At 37.5% G+C, this 20,049-nt stretch overlaps 1 protein-coding gene across 1 annotated transcript in view; it reads right to left on the bottom strand.

The window, feature by feature from the left end:
* LOC111159894 (phospholipid-transporting ATPase IB-like) overlaps window positions 1–20,049 on the bottom strand; it is a 197,253-nt gene that overhangs the window by 127,141 nt on the left and 50,063 nt on the right. Inside the window, exons 16-21 of the mRNA XM_022522564.1 lie at window positions 9,777–9,904; window positions 8,484–8,561; window positions 2,581–2,669; window positions 2,296–2,337; window positions 1,239–1,314; window positions 152–257 (exon numbers count right to left, since the gene is read on the bottom strand). Coding sequence (XP_022378272.1) covers window positions 152–257; window positions 1,239–1,314; window positions 2,296–2,337; window positions 2,581–2,669; window positions 8,484–8,561; window positions 9,777–9,904 — 519 coding nt within the window. The remainder of the gene's footprint in view (window positions 1–151; window positions 258–1,238; window positions 1,315–2,295; window positions 2,338–2,580; window positions 2,670–8,483; window positions 8,562–9,776; window positions 9,905–20,049) is intronic.

The raw sequence follows: 20,049 nt of genomic DNA, 5'->3' as shown, positions 1-20,049 counted from the left end.
ATTGAACCCCAGCTCAGAGAACCCTCCCCACCAGCCTCCTTATGGCTGTCTTCTGGGGGAAGGAGCAACACAGGAGCCCCCTGGGAATCAGCGGCAGCATGGCGGCAGCATGGCGTCTTCTCGGGTCTCATCTCCTGCACACAGCACCTACCTGGGGAGGAAGCCTGGTAGATTATGTTATTTCCGTCTCTCTCAGGAACAACAGTGTGGCACACACACAACAGGGTAAGAAATTCCTTTATGTAATCTTTCGTGGGCTATAAAAAAGGGCACAGAGCTAGTGAGTTTCTTCCAGCACCAGTGACATGAGAGTTACATACAGTCTGCGATTCCTATCAACTGTGGTTTCACCTTAGATACACAGAGTCAGACACTGACTACAAACCAGATCACGCACTCAAACGTCTTTGGAGAGCGGGCCCCCAAAGCAGGGAGAGACCTCGGTGAAGAAGAGGATCTGGCGCTCTTGGAGCTTCTATTCTCTCTGGGGAAATGGGTTTTCTCAAAGCTGGAGGAAACAAATGGGGGTTGTCACAGAGAGAAGACGGGCCTATTTTACGGAGGTGATCAAGGCGAAAGAGAATACATCAAGGAGATAATATTTAATTTAAGACCTAAATGGAAAGGTAAGTTAGCTGTGGTCACCGACATGTGACTGTGGTACATACTAGGCAAAGGGAAGAGCACTTTCAAAGGCCCCCCAAGTCAGAAAACATCGTCATAGGTGAACTTCAAGACAAGTGTCACTCCAGCATCTCGAGCAAGGTGAACAAGGACACAGAATGAGGTTGGAAAGAAAGTCACAATAATGAATTAGGATTTTATCTTGGGGGAGGAGGGGTGCCAGTCCTCTGAAGGTTTTTAAGCAAAGGAAGGGCATGTACAGTTTTGTGTTTTTAAAAGATTGCTTTTATTTTTGAGAAGACCAAGATTTCAGATCAAGTAGATCAGTATCTTATAACTGGTAAGTGAAGGTATTGGTAATATACAATAGACTCAAATAGCTTAGAAACACTTACAGATTTTCTTACACAGATCACCACACAATAAAATGTTCTTTTTTAATGTTTGGATTCATTCACACTAACAAGTTTAGCACACCCCTCCTCACATGAGTATGAAATCTGCTATTAACATAAAAAATTCAAGACTCTTCCCTGGCTCAGAAAATTATACCTTTTAATAAACCATGTATGTTTGAAAGTTATTGTTGACTTTAAGTGAAATAGCAGACTTACGTGGCCATTTTCGAAGTTGTACAATAATCTTGGGTCATTAAATTCACAGGACTCTGTGATGACAGAGGGTGACAGACTGAGGAAGAACAGAGAAAATTTGCTGTAACAAAAATTCCTGATGGGGGCCAGTCAGCAATCAAATGGACTCACAGCCCCTTGTTCTGTGTTCAGTAAGTTACACTATAAAGTCTACAGAGCGACCACTGACCCTTAAACAACATGGATATCAACTGTGCACATCCACTTACAGACAGATTTTTCTCATACAATGTATTTTGTCTTCCTTATAATTTTCTTTTTTTTTTTAAAGATTTTATTTATTTATTTGACAGAGAGAGATCACAAGTAGACAGAGAAGCAGGCAGAGAGAGAGAGAGGGAAGCAGGCTCCCTGCTGAGCAGAGAGCCTGATGCGGGACTCAATCCCAGGACCCTGAGATCATGACCCGAGCCGAAGGCAGCAGCTTAACCCACTGAGCCACCCAGTCGCCCCCCTTATAATTTTCTTAATACCATTTTCTTTTTTCTAGCCTTATTGTAAGTGCACAGTATATAACACATATACAAAATGTGTGTTAATCAACTGTTTATATTATCTGTAAGGCTTCTGGTCTGACAGTAGTAGGCTTTTAGTAGTTAATTAGGGAGGTAAAAACTATACACAGATTGTCAGCCACAAGGAGAGTGTCGGCACCCCTAGTTCCCTGTTGTTCAAAGGTAAAAACTGTATAGTAAGTATTTAAAGTTCTGTCAAATTATAATTCTCTCAGGGCTCAACTTGCAAAATGGCACTAGAAAATGCCTAAATTTGTGTTAAATCCCATATAGTTATACAGAATTTAAGACAGTAACTATAAAAGAAACAAATCAAAGCCTGGATTCTGGGTTCTTTGAGTATCACGTGGGAAAGGTTTATCCAGGAGAGATTTCTGGGAACTGCCTTTGGAGGTCTGGACAAGGGACAGCTGTGTTGTATATCAGAAGTCCGGTACTGAAAAAAGTCCCATTGCAGGGAGAAAGGAACATGGGCAGAGTAGAAGAGAATGTTGTCTACTTACCTTAATTTTCGGATATCGGTATCACTTTTCTCTGACTGATTTCTGATGGAAAATGAGGGAGGAAAATATACTGGTTTAAGATTATAGATATAAAATGCTTTTAGGAATTCCAACCATGTATAAAAGCAGATATAAACCATATTTGTTTAAGAACTGCAAATTTTTATTTAGGTCATATTAAGTTTTATTCTCATTTAGTTACAGCTATGTTATTAGAAATGTGTATGTTTTGAAGTAAATAAATGCTAAATAATTAAGACAGAGCATGGCAATAAGAACACTTACCCATAAATTATACCTGCAATGGTACACTTCTTAAATGTCATAATATTGCAAGTGAGGGTTCCCGTTTTATCAGAAAATAAGTATTTTACCTAAACAAAGAAAAAACCAACATGATAAACAACATAAATATAAAATATATTTAGAGAGCAAAGACAAAGTCAAGTTCTTTCTCTTCAAATCCTCAAAATCTTTGAACTTTTAGAAAACCAGAAGTTCACTCTATAAGAATTCTACCTTTAATATTTATACTTCTTTCAGAGATTCTCTTTTGTTTTACATTGCAGATAAGATTCTGTTAGTATGCAAAATAAATTTCAAGCCATCAAACCTAAGAAAATCAGAAGTCTAATTCATTTTTTTTGCCACAAGAAATCTCATCAAAAATCTCCAGAAAACATTAAGTTTCCATATAGATGGATACATACACACACACATACCCCCAAAACCAAACAAAGATACCACAAGGAAAAAAAAAAAAAAACACAGGCCAATATCCCTGACAAACACAGATGCAAAAATACTCAACAATACTCGATATATATTAGCAAATTATGGGGAGCCTGTGTGGCTCAGTCAGTTAAGTGGCTGCCTTCAGCACAGATCATGATCCCAAGGTCCTGGGATCGAGTCCCACATGGGGCACTCTGCTCAGCGGAAAGCCAGCTTCTCCCTCTACCTGCCACTCCCTTTGCTTATTCTCACTCTCTCTCTATGTCAAATAAATAAAATCTCTAAAACAATCAAACAAACAAAATACTAGCAGATCGAATTCAACAGTACATTGAAAGGATCACACAACATAATCAAGTGGAATTTATTCCAGGGATATAAAAATAAACCAATCAATGTGATTTACCACGTTAACAAAATAAAGGATAAATATCATATGGCCATTTCAATAGAAGCAGAAAAAGCATTTCACAAGATTCAATATCCATTTATGATAAAAACCCTCAAGGAAGTGGGATTAAAGGAACAAACTTCAACATAAAGGCCAATAAGACAAGCCTGCAGCTAACACAATGGTCAATGGGGAAAAACTGAAAGCTTTTCCTCTAAGATCAGAAGCAAGAAAGGGTGCCTCCTCTCACCACTTTATTCAACATAGCATTGGAAATCCTGGCCAGAACAATTAGGCAAGAAAAATAAAAGGCATCCAAATTAAAAGGGAAGAAGTAAAACTGTCACTATTCGCAGATGACATTTTACATATCAAAAACATTAAAGACTGCACCAACAACCTGTTAGAATTAATGATTCACTAAAGTCGCAGGATATAAAGTCAACATACAGAAATCAATTGATTTTGTTTAATTTTTTTAATTTTTGAACTTTTTAAAAATAGACTTTATTTTTTAGAGCAGTTTTAGATTCACAGCAAAACTGAATGGAAAGGAGAGCATTTTTATCTATCTCTCTGCTCCAACACATGCATAGCCTCCTCCACTATGTGACATCCTGTCCCAGAGTGGTACATCTGTTACAGTCAATAAAACTACACTGCCTTATCATTATTACCAAAGTCCACAGTTTACATTACAGTTCACTCTTTTTATTTTAATTTTTTTTCAAATTTTTATTTAAATCCTAGCTAGTTAACATATAGTATAATATTGTCTATCTATACATTAATAATGAACTACCAGAAAAAGAGAAATTAACAATTTCATTTACAACTGCATCAAAAAGAACAAAATACCTAGGAATAAATTTAATCAAGGGAAAGACCAATATACTGATGAAAGAAAGTGAAAAAGACACAAATGCATGAAAAGATATTCCACTTTCATGCATGTACATTCCACTCGAAGCAAACTACAGATTCAGTGTAACCTCTATCAAGATTCCAGTGGCATTTTTCACAGATTTAGAACAAACAATCCTAAAATGTGTATGGAACCGCAAAAGACCCCAAATAACCAAAGCAATCTTGAGAAAGAACAAAGCTGGAGGCATCATGCTTCCTGATTTCAAACTACATTACAAAGCTATAGGCAATCCAAATGTATGGTATTGGCATAAGAACAGAAACATAGATGAGTGGAACAGAATAGATAGCTCAGAAATAACCAATGAATCTCTGGTCAATTAATTTACAATAAAGGAGGCAAAAATATACATTAGGGAAAGGGCAGTCTCTTTAAAAAATGGTGTTCAATAAATAAATGACAGTCTCTTCAATAAACTGGACAACAAAAAATGAAACTGGGCCATTTTCTTGCACCATATACAAATTATCTCAAAATGGACTAGACTTGAACAGAAGAACCTGAAACTATAACACTTCTAGAAGAAAACATAGGTAGTAAGATCTTTGACATCAGTCTCAGTGACGACTTTTTTGTATTTGACACTAAAAACTAAGACAACGAAAGCAAAAATAAACAAGTGGGACTACATCAAATTAAAAAGCTTCTGCAAAGCAAAGCAAACCACCAACAAAATAAAAAGATAACAAAATGAATGGGAAAAAAATATTTGCAATTCATATATTTGGTGATGGGGGTTGATATCCAAAATATATAAAGAACTCATACAACAGCAAAATAATCCAATTTAAAAAATGAGGAGAGGATCTCAATAGACATTTTTCCGAAGAAGACAAATGGCCAACAGACACATGGAAAGATGCTCAGCATCACTAATCACCAGAGAAATGCAAAATAGAACCATAATGAGATATCACTTTCACACCTGTTAGAATGGTGATTACCAAAAGACAAAAAATAACAAGTGTTGGTGAGATGTGGAGAAAAGGAACCCTTGATGCACTGTTGGTGGGAATATAAATTGAGACAACCACTACAGAAAATAACATGGATCTCCTCAAAAAATTAAAAATAGAACTACCAGCGATTCCACTTCTGGTTATTTATCTGAAGAAAATGAAAAAACTAATTTGAAAAAATATAAGCATCCCCATGTTCATGGCAGCATTATCTACAAAAGCCAAGATGAAACAACGTGTCTGTCAACAGATGACTAAACAAAATGTGGTGTATATATAATATAATGATACATAATAATACACACACACACATACACACACACACACAATTCAGGCACAAGAAAGAAGGAAATCTTGCTGTTTGTATAACATGAAAAGACTGTGAGAGCATTATGTTCTCTGAAATAAGTCAGACAAAGAAAGTCAAATACCACATGATCTCACATGTGTGATCTGAAAAAGAAAAATAACTCATAGCATGTGTGATCTGAAAAAGAAAAATAACTCATAGCTACAGAAAACAGATTGGTGGTTGCCAGAGACAGGATTGCTGGGTGAGCAAAATGGGTGAAGGGGGCCAAGAGGTACAAACTTCCAGTTATAAAATAAATCCTGAGGATATAATGGATAGCATGGGGGGGGGGATTAGTAATTAGAGCTATAATACTATATTGCATGTTCAAAAAAAATGCTATATTGCAAATTCAAGTTCTCATCACCAGAATTCTGTAAATAGCTATGGTGACAGATGTTAACTAGATGTATCGTAGTCATTTTGCAATATTTACAAACATCAAACCACTATGTTGTATACACCTGAAGCTAATATAATCACATGTGTCAATTATACCTCAATAAAAAAAGGAAAAGAGGCAGTGTTAAAGCATTTATTATTGTGGTAAAATGTACATAGATAAAATTTACCATTTTAGCCATTTTTAATTGTTATTGAACACATTCACGTAATCATGCAACCATCACCACCATCCATCTCCAGAACTTTATCATCCCAAACTGAAATTCCTACCAGCTCAACAATACAGTAACTCTTCATTCTCTCCTATTCCACAGCCCCAGGTAACCACTAGGCTGCTTTCTGTCTCTATGAGTCTGACTATTCCAGGTACCTCAGATAAGTGGAATCTACTATTTGTCCTTTTCTGTCTGGCATGTTCCATTTAATGGCATGTTGTAGCATGTTTCTGAATTTCAGTCATTTTCAGGGCTGAATAATACTCCATTTTTTGTATCTGCCGCATTTTGTTTAACCACTTAACTATTGATGGACATTTCCATTGTTTCCACCATTTGGCTATTGTGAATAATTCTGCTAAGAACATCTGTGTACAATAACTGGTTGAGTCCCTTCTTTCAATTCTTTCATGAAAATATCCAAAAGTGGAATTGCTGGAACATATGGTGATCCTTGGTTTAATTTTTTGAAGTTTCACCATACTGTTTTCCATAGTGACTGCATCACTTTGATTTTCACCAGTAGTGCACCAGGGTTCCATTTCTCCATGACCTCAAGAACACTTGTTGTTCTATGTTGTTATTATTGTTTCATAGTAGCCGTCCTAGTGGACGTGAAGTGGTGTCTCAATGTGGCTTTGATCTGCATTTCCCTAAAGATTAGTCATGTTGACCACCTTTTCATGTGCTTATTATCCATTTATACATATATATTCTTTGGAGAAATGCCTATTAGAATCCCTTGCCAATTCTTGAATTAGGTTATTTGTGGTTTTGCTGTCAAATTTTAGTTTTTTAACATATTCTGAATAGTAAACCCTCTGTTATCTTCTCTTTTCAATTTCATTGATTTCTGCCCTTATCTTTATGTCTCACCTATATAAACAATTAATTTTTAAAGTTTGAGTTCCACACCCACTTTTATTATATTTAATTACTACCCTAAAGAGGCTAGAGTCAACGGACTACATGAGGGAGATAAAGTGATCTTTTCCCAACTGTCAACAGAAAACATATGTTTAGAGGATTAGCAAGTAATCAGATATTCATGAGCAGAAAAGTTTCTAGAATGCTAATGATTCCATCCTCCTTCACCTTTAGTTGTCCAAAGTAAAAATATGTTCATGTTGTCAGATCATGCATTTCCAGGCACCAGAAATCTTCTAAAATAAATACTTACTGAGAAGTCACTATTCAAATGATACCATACAATGTGACCCTAAATTAGAAAGCATACATGCAAATTACTGGTTAGAATTATTAGCGTTAGTCAAATCCCTTCTTCATACTAGGTACTGTGCTGAGTATATCACAAATACATTATATTATTCAATCCTCATAACAACTTTCTGAAGTAGATGTTATAATCACACCTGATTTACAGATCATGGTAACATTGTTTGTCAGGGTTTACTCTCCAGAAGCTTAACTCCAAAATTCTGTTTCTACCATAATTTACATATTGCCTCTAATTAATTGAGCAAAGGGAAATTATAATATATAGTATATGAATTATATATTCTATATATATTATAATCTTGTAAAAAATATTAAGAGCAAAAAATAATTACAAAAAATTAACAATCATTAGTCTTCTTCCTTTCAGGTCCCACCCAACTGTGGGAGTTAGTTGGGTTTTTCCAGCTATTCTGTGGTATAATTGACAAGTAACCAGGAGCTTTTAAAAACAATTTATACTTGTAACAGTGCCACTGTCATTTAGAAGGTAACCAACTTTCTGTTGATAACCTGGCATCATTTCTGCCCCTTTCTAGTGTACTATAGGGACTAAAGGCCTGAGGATACACCTGAGGGTGAGGCAGGTGTGAAATTCTGCAGCAGGTTTCAGATGCTTTCTTATAGGTCATCTGCCATAGGGAAGCAGGAGCATGGCCTCCAGTGGCAGGTCCCCATGCTCCTGTGACTCCCTGAAAACTTGAGAGCTAACTGAAGCTTTCCCTACCTGCTTCTCCAGCTCTTCTCTCTCATAAGCACATTAATAACCTGTATTAGGTCCATTCTACTTGCAACCCATGATGCATTATCAATATTTTTAACAAATCCTACTTTTGAAGCTCCATATGGGTATCATATTCACTACAGCCTATGGCTGAATTCAGCACTTCGACTTTGCTCACACTCTCCCTAGATCCACCTTCTTCAAAGTTCCTGTCACATACCCAGTCCCTGAAATAGCCCTCACCTGCCCAAGCTCTTCGTTAAGATTGGATGTTCTGGCCATGGCATAGATATCATTTCCTCTGTAATGCATATCTTCATCCTGCAAGAAATGAACAAAATAGCCAACCCACACAATCAGAATAAGGCTCAAAATTTCTTCAGATCAACTCTACTGCCACTGGTCTTCTGACATGGCTGACATGAGAAAGAATTCAAAATGGCAAGTCTAGAATACTTAGAGAGTCTTGGTGCTACTTTTACATGTACGTTGCCAGAGCTGATTCAGGAAAGGCAATGCTATGCAAAAACAAATGTCAGCGTATCGTTGGTCTGGGTGTCAGAAGACTTGGCTTCCAAATCCTGGCTCTGCCTCAGACACTCTGTGGAATCCTAAGGGTGTTTTGCAGCTACTCCATCCATAAAGTGGGGGCAATAACATAGATCTCACAGTGCTACTGTGAAAAGTAAATGAGAATACATTTAAAAGCACTCTATCTCATTTTGTGGTTGTTAAAGACAACAGTACACTTCCAGTGATGGTAATTCCTTGACACATGGAGATCATTTTAATGAGACATCTAGCAAAATTTTTATTTCCAGGAAATATCTTTTTAAATAGAACTGAAGGGACACCTGGGTGGCTCAGTTGGTTAAGCGGCTGCCTTCGGCTCGCGTCATGATCCCAGCATCCTGGGATTAAGTCCCACATCAGGCTCAGCAGGGAGCCTGCTTCTCCCTCTGCCTTTGCCTGCCACTCTGTCTGCCTGTGCTCGCTCTCTCTGACAAATAAATAAAATCTTTAAAAAAAAAAGTTTAAATAGAACTGAAAATTGCAAACATACATTCAAATTAGAAAATTCATTCAGTCACATGTCATTAAGTATTGGCTTAAATGAATGCACAGTTTTCAGCTAAGAAATCTTTTCCTTATTTTGAGGGGATTCTGGAATAGCTGTTTCACTCTTAACAAGATATGTAAATCTATTATAAGTCTACTGGACTCCCCTTCTCTAGAGTACCTTCAATTTTAATGGGCTATCTCTTTATAGTTGCTGCTAAGCCACTAGCTCTTAAATATTTCCTTTCAGTTAGGAAAAATATCTACAACAATGGTGCCCTCAAGAGTGACACAGAGAGACCCAGGCACAGCTAGGTCAGGTTGACAGTGTTTGGCTTTACTGTCAAAGGCACAACTGGCCCATGTGCTAGCCCCACGGTGATAAACTAGTTATGCTGATTTTCAAATCCAAAGCCACAGATCAAGAGAGAACTGTTTTTGTTTTTTTATTTTTAACTATCTGATTTCAATACTCACCCAGTTTATAAACATGGCCTGAACGTATTTCACAATTTCCAGAGTGACAAGCAGGCTAATGGGGATGAGATTGTGGTACAAGATGATGAACACCAGTAAGTCAAACCCTAAGCTGTGGGAGATGTATTCTGTGGAAGAAGATCAGAAGAACCATGTCACAGCTTTAGGCAGTATCTTTCTTCACATTTGTGTTATTACTTGTTAAAACTGAATATTTCTGCATGAAAATTCTTTAAAGTATAATTAAATGGGCATATCAAAATGGCTTTTAAAGAATCCCTGAAGCACCAACCATGTAATAGGGTAGATGGCAAGTATCAAGGTACAAGATCTAGCAAGAGATACACTCCGCCATCAGGGAGCTTTGGATGCAGCTTGAGAAAGTGAGATGAGTCAGGAATTACGGCATGATGAATTCTGTGATAGCACTGAACACAGAGACTAGCAACAAAAGCACAAAGTGGAAGACCCAGAATGAAGGCACAGCAAAGTTTTGGAGAAGGCCGTTTGTTAAATGGAGAAGATGAGGGGAAGAGAATGAGGATGACATCTTATTTACCTGGAACTACATGGCTTGAAGACAAAGAAATAATGATTTTTAAAACTCAGGGAAAGAAGAAAAGCGAAGCCAAAAGGAAAAGGGGTAAAAATTGTAACACATCGTGATATACTCATTTTTAAAGAGGTAGACACATTTGAGAGAGTAATTTTCCAATAAAAATTTAATCTAACAGAGAAAGAGTCAAGATGGCAGAAGAGTAGCAGGCTGAGATGACATGAGGTAGCAGGGGATCAGCTAGATAGCTTATCAAATCATTACAAACACCTACAAATCCAACAGGAGATCAAAGAGAAGAAGAGCAGCAATTCTAGAAACAGAAAATTGACCACTTTCTGAAAGGTAGGACCTGCGGAGAAGTGAATCCAAAGCGACAAGAAGATAGACTGCAGGGGGAGGGGCCGGCTCCTGGCAAGCGGTGGAGCAACGGAGCACAAAATCAGAACTTTTAAAAGTCTACTCCACTGAGGGACATCGCTCCAGAGTCTAAGCGGGGGTGGAGCCCTCGAGGGGACAGCGTGGTGTCAGGTCCTGCAGGGTCACAGAAGGATCGGGGGTGTCTGAGTGTCACAGAACTCACAGGTATTAGAGCAGGGAAGCCGGAGACAGAGACGGAGCTAAGGAGTGAGCTCTCAACTCAGGGTTACCTTAAACTGTGATCTGTGGCGCAGTCGGGCCACTGTTCTTTGAGCAGGGACCCCACAATTGGCAGATCCGAGGAGACCTCCCTGGAAGAGCAGCAGGGATCTGCTGGGTATAGAGACTCCAGGCAGGGCTGTGTGCCAGAGACAGAGATGCTCGGTCACAGGCTGGGTGAGCTCAGCGCACGGCCGGAGGCCAGGGAGACAGGAGTGATTGAGTGCTTTTCTCCTATGGCACACTGAGGAGCAGGGCCCCGAGCTCTTGGCTCCTCCTGGCCAGATTGGGAGGCCGCCATTTTCATTCCTGTCCTCCAGAACTCTATAGAAAACATTCAAGGAACAAAAGCTCCCAAAACGAACCCCAGCAGATTACTTAGCCCAGCCCCTGGTAAGGGCAGTGCAATTCCACCTCAGGCAAAGACATTTGAGAATCACTACAACAGGCCCCTCCCCCAGAAGATCAGCAAGAAATCCAGCCAAGACCATGCTCACTTATCAAGGAGAACAGCGGAATTCCAGAGAAGAAAGCAAAGCATGGAATTCATGGTTTTCTCCCCATGATTCTTTAGGCCTACAAAGTTAATTAATATTTTAATTTTATTTTTTTCTTATTCTAATTTTTTTAACTTTTACTCTTTCCTCTTTTAAGGTTTTTTAACTAGTTTATCTTAACAATACCTTTCATTAAAAAAAAATCTTTTGAACCTTCATTATTATAGTCATATCTTATCCTTCATTGTATCTAACTTTATTTTTTGTATACACATAGGTTTTTTCCTTCTAAAAAATTTTGGGATACAACCTCTTCTAATGGATCAAAATATACCCTAAATCTAGCACAGGGCTTTGTTCTAGGCTCCAGCCTGAGCAAATTCTCTCCACTTTCTTTTTCCTTCTTTTCCCAAACAACTTATCAACTCCTTTTTTAGAATATTTTTAAAAATTTCATCTTTACAGTCATATTCCATCCCTTCATCGTGTTTACACTTATTTTTGTATTTTTGTATATATATACAAAGTTTTTCTTTCTTTAAAATTTTGGGAAGTAGTTTCTTCTAAGAGACCAAAATACTCCCAAAATTAAGTGTGTGGCTCTGTTCTATTCACCAGTCTAATATCTATATTTCCTTTTTTCTCTTTATTTTTAAATTTTTTTGAACTTCTTTTTACCCTTTTTACCCGTTCTTTCCCCCACAATTTGGGATCTCTTCTGATTTGGTATATGCACATTTTTCTGGGGTCTTTGCCATACTTTTAGTATTTTATTCTCTCCTTCATATATTCTTATCAGGATAAAATGATGAGGCAGAAAAACTTACCACAAAAAAAAGAACAAGAGGCAGTACCGAAGGCCTGGGACCTAATCAATACAGACATTGGTAATATGTCAGATCTAGAATTCAGAATGATGATTCTCAAGGTGCTAGCTAGTCTCAAAAAAGGCATGGAAGATATTAGAGAAACACTGTCTGAAGAAATAAAAGGCCTTTCTGGAGAAATAAAAGAACTAAAATCTAACCAAGCTGGAATCAAAAATCTATTAATGAGGTGCAATAAAAAATGGAGGCTCTTACTGCTAGGATAAATGAGAGAGAAGAGAATTAGTGATATAGAAGACCAAATGACAGAGAATAAAGAAGAAGAGCAAAAGAGAGACAAACAATTATTGGACCATGAGGGGATAATTTGAAAGATAAGTGATACCATAAGATGAAACAAATTAGAATAATTGGGATTCCAGAAGAAGAAGAAAGAGGGGAGCAGAAGGTATATTGGAGAGAATTATTGTAGAGAATTTCCCTAATATGGCAAAGGAAACAAGCATCAAAAGGAGGTGCAGAGAACCCCCCTCAAAATCAATAAGAATAGGTCGACACCCTGTCACCTAATAGTAAAATTTACAAGTCTTAGCAACAAAGAGAAAATCTTGAAGGCAGCCCGGGACAAAAAGTCTGTAACACACAATGGTAAAAATATTAGATTGGCAGCAGACTTATCCACAGAGACCTGGCAGGCCAGAAAGAGCTGGCATGATATATTCAGAGTACTAAATGAGAAAAACATGCAGCCAAGAATACTATATCCAGCTAGGCTATCATTGAAAATAGATGGAGAAATAAAAAGCTTCCAGGACAAACCAAAACTGAAAGAATTTGCAAACACTAAACCAGCTCTACAGGAAATATTGAAAGGGGTCCTCTAAGCAAAGAGAGACCCTAAAAGTAGTAGATCAAAAAGGAACAGAGACAATATACAGTAACAGTCACCTTACAGGCAATACAATGACACTAAATTCATCTCTCTCAATAGTTACCCTGAATGTAAATGGGCTAAATGCCCCAATCAAAAGACACAGGGTATCAGAATGGATAAAAAAACAAAACCCGTCAATATGCTGTCTACAAGAAATTCATTTTAGTCCCAGGGACACCTCCGGATTTAAAGTGAGGGAGTGGAGGGGCACCTGGGTGGCTCAGTGGGTTAAAGCCTCTGCCTTCAGCTCAGGTCATGATCTCGGGGTCCTGGGATCGAGCCCCACATTGGGCTCTCTGCTCAGCGGGGAGCCTGCTTCCCCCTCTCTCTCTGCCTGCTTCTCTGACTCCTTGTGATCTCTGTCTCTGTCAAATAAATAAATAAAAAATAAAAAATAAAAAAATAAAGTGAGGGAGTGGAAAACAATCAAAAGAAAGCTGGGGTGGCAATCCTTATATCAGATCAATTAGATTTTAAGCCAAAGACTATAGTAAGAGATGAGGAAGGACATTATATCATACTCAAAGGGTCTGTCCAACAAGAAGATCTAATAATTTTAAATATCTATGCCCCTAACATGGGAGCAGCCAACTATATAAACCAATTAATAACAAAGTCAAAGAAACACATGGATAATAATATAATAATAGCAGGGGACTTTAAAACCCCCCTCACTGAAATGGACAGATCATCCAAGCAAAAGATCAACAAGGAAATAAAGGCCTTAAATGACACACTGGACCAGATGGACATCACAGATATATTCAGAGCATTCCATCCCAAAGCAACAGAATACACATTCTTCTCTAGTGCACATGGAACATTCTCCAGAATAGATCACATCCTGGGTCACAAATCAGGTCTCAACTGGTACCGAAAGATTGGGATTATTCCCTGCATATTTTCAGACCACAATTCTCTGAAACTAGAACTAAATCACAGGAGGAAAGTTGGAAAGAACCCAAATACATGGAGGCTAAAGAGCATCCTTCTAAAGAATGAATGGGTCAACCAGGAAATTAAAGAATTATTTAAAAAATTCATGGAAACAAGTGATAATGAAAACACAATGGTTCAAAATCTGTGGGACATAGCAAAGGCCGTCCTGAGAGGAAAATATATAGCGAAACAAGCCTTTCTCAAGAAATAAGAAAGGTCTCAAATACACAGCCTAACCCTACAACTAAAGGAGCTGGAGAAAGAACAACAAAGAAAGCCTAAACCCAGCAGGAGAAGAGAAGTCATAAAGATCAGAGTAGAAATCAATGAAGTAGAAACAAAACAACAACAACAAAAAAAAGAACAGTAGAGCAAATCAACGAAACTAGATGCTGGTTCTTTGAAAGGATTAGTAAGATCGATAAACCCCTGGCCAGACTTATCAAAAAGAAAAGAGAAAGGACCCAAATAAATAAAATCATGAATGAAAGAGGAGAGATTACAACCAACACTAAAGAAATACAAACAATTATAAGAACATACTATGAACAACTATATGCCAGCAAATTTGACAATCTCGAAGAAATGGATGCATTCCTAGAGACATATAAACTACCACAACTGACCAGGAAGAAATAGAAAACCTGAACAGACCCATAACCAGCAAGGACATTGAAGCAGTCATCAAAAATCTCCCACAAACAAGAGCCCAGGGCCAGACGGCTTCCCAGTGGAATTCTACCAAACATTTAAAGAAGTAATATCTTTTCTCCTGAAACTATTCCAAAAAATAGAAATGGAAGGAAAACTTCCAAACTCATTTTACAAGGCCAGCATCACTTTGATCCCAAATCCAGACAAAGATCCCATCAAAAAAGAGAACTACAGACCGATATCCTTGATGAACACAGATGCGAAAATTCTCACCAGAATACTAGCCAATAGGATCCAACAGTACATTAAAAGGATTATGCACCACGACCAAGTGGGATTTATTCCAGGGCTGCAAGTTTGGTTCAACATCCACAAATCAATGTGATACAATACATTAATAAATGAAAGAACAAGAACCATATGATACTCTCAATAGATGCTGAAAAAGCATTTGACAAAGTACAGAATCCTTTCTTGATCAAAACTCTTCAGAGTGTAGGGACAGAGAGTGCATACCTCAATATCATCAAAACCACCTATGAAAAACCCACAGCGAATATCATTCTCAAAGGAGAAAAATTGAGAGCTTTTCTGCTAAAGTCAGGAACACAGCAGGGATGTCCACTATCACCACTGCTATTCAACATAGTACGAAAAGTTCTAGCCTCAGCAATCAGACAACAAAAGGAAATTAAAGGCATCCAAATCAGCAAAGAAGAAGTCAAACTATCACTCTTTGCAGATGATGGGATACTTTATGTGGAAAACCCAAAAGACTCCACTCCAAATCTGCTAGAACTTCTACAGGAATTCAGTAAAGTGTCAGGATATAAAATCAATGCACAGAAATCAGTCACATTTCTATACACCAAGAACAAGACAGAAGAAAGAGAAATTAAGGAATCAATCCCATTTACAATTGCACCCTAAACCATAAAAACTTAGGAATAAACCTAACAAAAGAGGCAAAGAATCTGTACTCAAAAAACTATAAAGTACTCATGAATGAAATTGAGGAAGACACAAAGAAATGGAAAAATTTTCCATACTCATGGATTGGAAGAACAAATATTGTGAAAATGCCTATGCTACCTAAAGCAATCTACACGTTTAATGCAATACCTACCAAGATTCTATCAATTTTTTTCAAAGAAATGGAACAAATAATCCTAAAATTTATATGGAAGCAGAAAAGACCTTAAATAGCCAGAGGAATGTTGAAAAAGAAATCCAAAGTTGGTGGCATTACAATTCCAGACTTCAAGCTCTATAACAAAGCTGTCAGTATGGTACTGGCACAAAAACAGACACATAGATCAGTGGAACAGAACAGAGAGCCCAGATATGGACTCTCAATTCTATGGTCAACTATTCTTCAACAAAGCAGGAAAGAATGTTCAATGGAAAAAAGACAGTCTCTTCAACAAATGGTGTTGGGAAAATTGGACAGCCACATGCAGAAAAATGAAACTGGACCATTTCCTTACACCACACACAAAAATACACTCCAAATGGATGAAGGACCTCAATGTGGGAAAGGAATCCATCAAAATCCTTGAGGAGAACACAAGCAGCAACCTCTTGGACCTCAGCTACAGCAAATTCTTCCTAGGAACATCAACAAAGGCAAGGGAAGCAAGGGCAAAAATGAACTATTGGGACTTCATCAAGATCAAAAGCTTTTGCACAGCAAAGGAAAACAGTTAACAAAACCAAAAGACAACTGACAGAATGGGAGAAGATATGTGCAAACAACATATCAGATAAAAGGCTAGTATCCAAAATCTGTAAAGAATTTATCAAACTCAACACCCAAAGAACAAATAATCCAATCAAGAAATGGGCAGAGGACATGAACAGACATTTCTGCAAAGAAGACATCCAGATGGCCAACAGACAAATGAAAAAGTGCTCCACATCACTTGGCATCAGGGAAATATAAATCAAAACCACAATGAGATACCACCTCACACCAGTCAAAATGGCTAAAATTAACAAGCCAGGAAATGACAGATGCTGGCGAGGATGCGGAGAAAGGGGAACCCTCCTACACTGTTGGTGGGAATGCAAGATCGTGCAACCACTCTAGAAAACAGCATGGAGGTTCCTCAAAAAGTTGAAAATAGAGCTACCCTACGACCAGCAATTGCACTACTGGGTATTTACTATAAAAATACAAATGTAGTGATCTGAAGGGGCACATGCACCTGAATGTTTATAGCAGCAATGTCCACAATAGCCAAACCATGGAAAGAACCTAGATGTCCATCAACAGATAAATGGATAAAGAAGATGTGGTGTATATATACACAATGGAATACTATGCAGCCATCAAAAGAAATGAAATCTTGCCATTTGCGATGATGTGGATGGAACTAGAGGATATTATGCTGAGTGAAATAAGTCAATCAGAGAAAAACAATTATCATATGATCTCCCTGATATGAGGAAGTTGAGAGGAAATGTGAAGGGTTTGGGGGGTAGGAAAGGAATAAATAAAATAAGATGGGATCAGAAGGGAGACAAATCAAAAGAGACTCTTAATCTCACAAAACAAACTGAGGGTTGCCAGGGGGAGGGGGGTAGGGAGAGGGCGGTTGGGTTATGGACATGGGGGAAGGTATGTGCTATGGTGAGTGCTGTGAAGTGTATAAACCTGGCAATTCACAGACCTATACCCCTGGGGCTAATAATACATTATATGTTAATAAAAAATATAAAAATTTTAAAAATTTTTTTAAAAATGAAAGAAAGAGCTGTGGGGGTGAAGGGGAAGTGATTGAAAAAAAATCAATCTAATGTCACAGAAATTTACTGAAAAATATCTAGAAGGAATTCAAGGGGATAAATATATATTGCTTTATACAGGTCTTTTTGAAAACTTATATTTCAACCTTAAACATTACATTTATATGTTGAGTTATGGGAGGTGGGGTTATAACTGAAAGAACACAAATTGATTTGTAAAGTTTAATGAATTAAACACAAATACATATATAGAGAGACAAAATTAGATAATTTTAAGTTAAAATTTTATGCTCACTTTTCCCAAAAAGGGAGCACACTTATAATTTAAAATAGTAGTTAAATCTAGATTTCTAAATTCTGTCACTTTAAAAGTCAAGTTTAATTTGCTATCATATCTACTCAAACTCTTAGCCACCATTGAGTTTACTAACTTTCCCCTTATTTGCCATGATTATACTTTTATACTTACTGCATGACTTCATGGTCATAAATCATTCTTTCAGGAATACTGGTGGCAGATATTATGACCATTTGATGGACAGATAAGTAGAGACAAGAGATTTAGTGCTTTGCAACATTTATTAATTACTGAAAATACAGTTATACTTTAATTGCTCAATACCTTTTTCTTCTTTTGGTCTAGAATATCCTGGGTAGAGTGGTATAGTGCAGAGCCAATTATGGTTGCAGATTGGATAAAACAACAGGACCCATCCATATGTTGTCTACAAGAGACCCATTTTAAACCTAAAGATACACCCAGACTGAAAGGGAAGGGATGGAGAAGCATCTTTCATGCCAATGGGCCTCAAAAGAAGGCTGGGGTAGCGATTCTCATATCAGATAAATTAGATTTTAAACTAAAGACTGTAGTCAGAGATACAGAAGGACACTACATCATTCTTAAAGGGACTATCCACCAAGATGATCTAACAATTGTAAATATATATGCCTCCAATATGGGAGCAGCCAGTTACATAAGAAAACTGTTAATCAAGATAAAGAGTCATATTGATATGAATGCATTAATAGTAGGAGATCTTAACACGCCTCTCTCAGAAATAGAGAGATCAAAGCAGAAAATCAATAAAGAAACAAGAGCATTGGATGACACATTGGACCAGATGGACCTCATAGATATATACAGAACATTCCACCCTAAAACAACAGAATACTCATTCTTCTTAAGTGCACATGGAACCTTCTCAAGAATAGACCACATACTGGGTCACAAATCAGGACTCAACCAATACGAAAAGACTGAGATAATTCCCTGCATATTCTCAGATCACAATGCTTTGAAACTGGAGCTCAATCACAAGGAGAAGTTCAGAAGGAACTCAAACACCTGGAAGCTAAAGACCACCTTGCTTAAGAATGCTTGGATCAACCAGGAGATCAAAGAAGAACTGAAACAATTCATGGAAACCACTGAGAATGAAGACACTTCGGTCCAAAACCTATGGGACAGCAAAGGCGTTCCTAAGGGGAAAATACATAGCCATCCAAGCCTCCCTCAAAAAAATGGAAAAATCCAGAACACAGCAGCTGTCTCTACACCTTAAAGAGCTGAAGAATCAACAACAAATCAAACCAACTCCACACACAAGAAGGGAAATAATCAAGATTAGAGCTGAGATCAATGAGGTAGAAACCAGAGATACAATAGAACGTATCAATGAAACTAGAAGCTGGTTTTTTGAAAGAATCAATAAGATCGATAAACCATTGGCCACACTAATCCAAAAGAAAAGAGAGAAAGCCCAAATTAATAAAATTATGAATGAAAAGGGAGAGATCACAACTAAAAATTATGTATTCTCATTCCAAATAAGCCACTAAGTTCCTCTGTGCTTTTTGGCAAATATACAGAATCTGTTTCACTTTCATGAAACTGGACTAGAAAACTATACAGTTCTGCTTCCAAACATAAAATTATTTCTTCTAGCCAAAAAATTACTGAATTCCTATTATGAAAAGGTACTGTTCTTGGAGTTAAAGATACAATGATTCCCCAAAATTCACAATTTTCAAAAATCTCACAATCTAGCTGGGGGGAGGAAGAGGCACAAACAATAATTATAAAACATGGAAATGGAATGATATCTATTAAGGATATCATTATAGAAGCCAATAGGGATCCTAATTAAATTAAAAGAGGGAGACATGATATAGGAAATGCTACTGGAGAAGGTAAGGCCTCATCTTGGACTGAAATGAGAAGTGACAGGTGTCCAGTCAAGAAAGGACCAGAGATGCATTTGAGGCAGAAGGAAGAGCACAAGATGAAAGGCCTAGAGATGATGAAGCAACTGATGGATGGAAGGATCATGGAAGAGAACAGGAGTCAGTCTTCTGTGGATAAAGACCAAGTGCTCAGGAAGAAGTGGTAGGGAATCAGGTGATGGAGATAGGACTAGATTATTAAAGTCCTGAGATGGCATGATAAAGGAAATTTATCTTGACCCCGTAGGCCAGG

Source organism: Enhydra lutris, unplaced genomic scaffold (assembly GCF_002288905.1).
Source record: "Enhydra lutris kenyoni isolate GAN:26980312 unplaced genomic scaffold, ASM228890v2 scaffoldscaffold71, whole genome shotgun sequence".
Classification (NCBI taxonomy): domain Eukaryota; kingdom Metazoa; phylum Chordata; class Mammalia; order Carnivora; family Mustelidae; genus Enhydra; species Enhydra lutris.
This window is presented reverse-complemented; position numbering and strand designations above follow the sequence as displayed.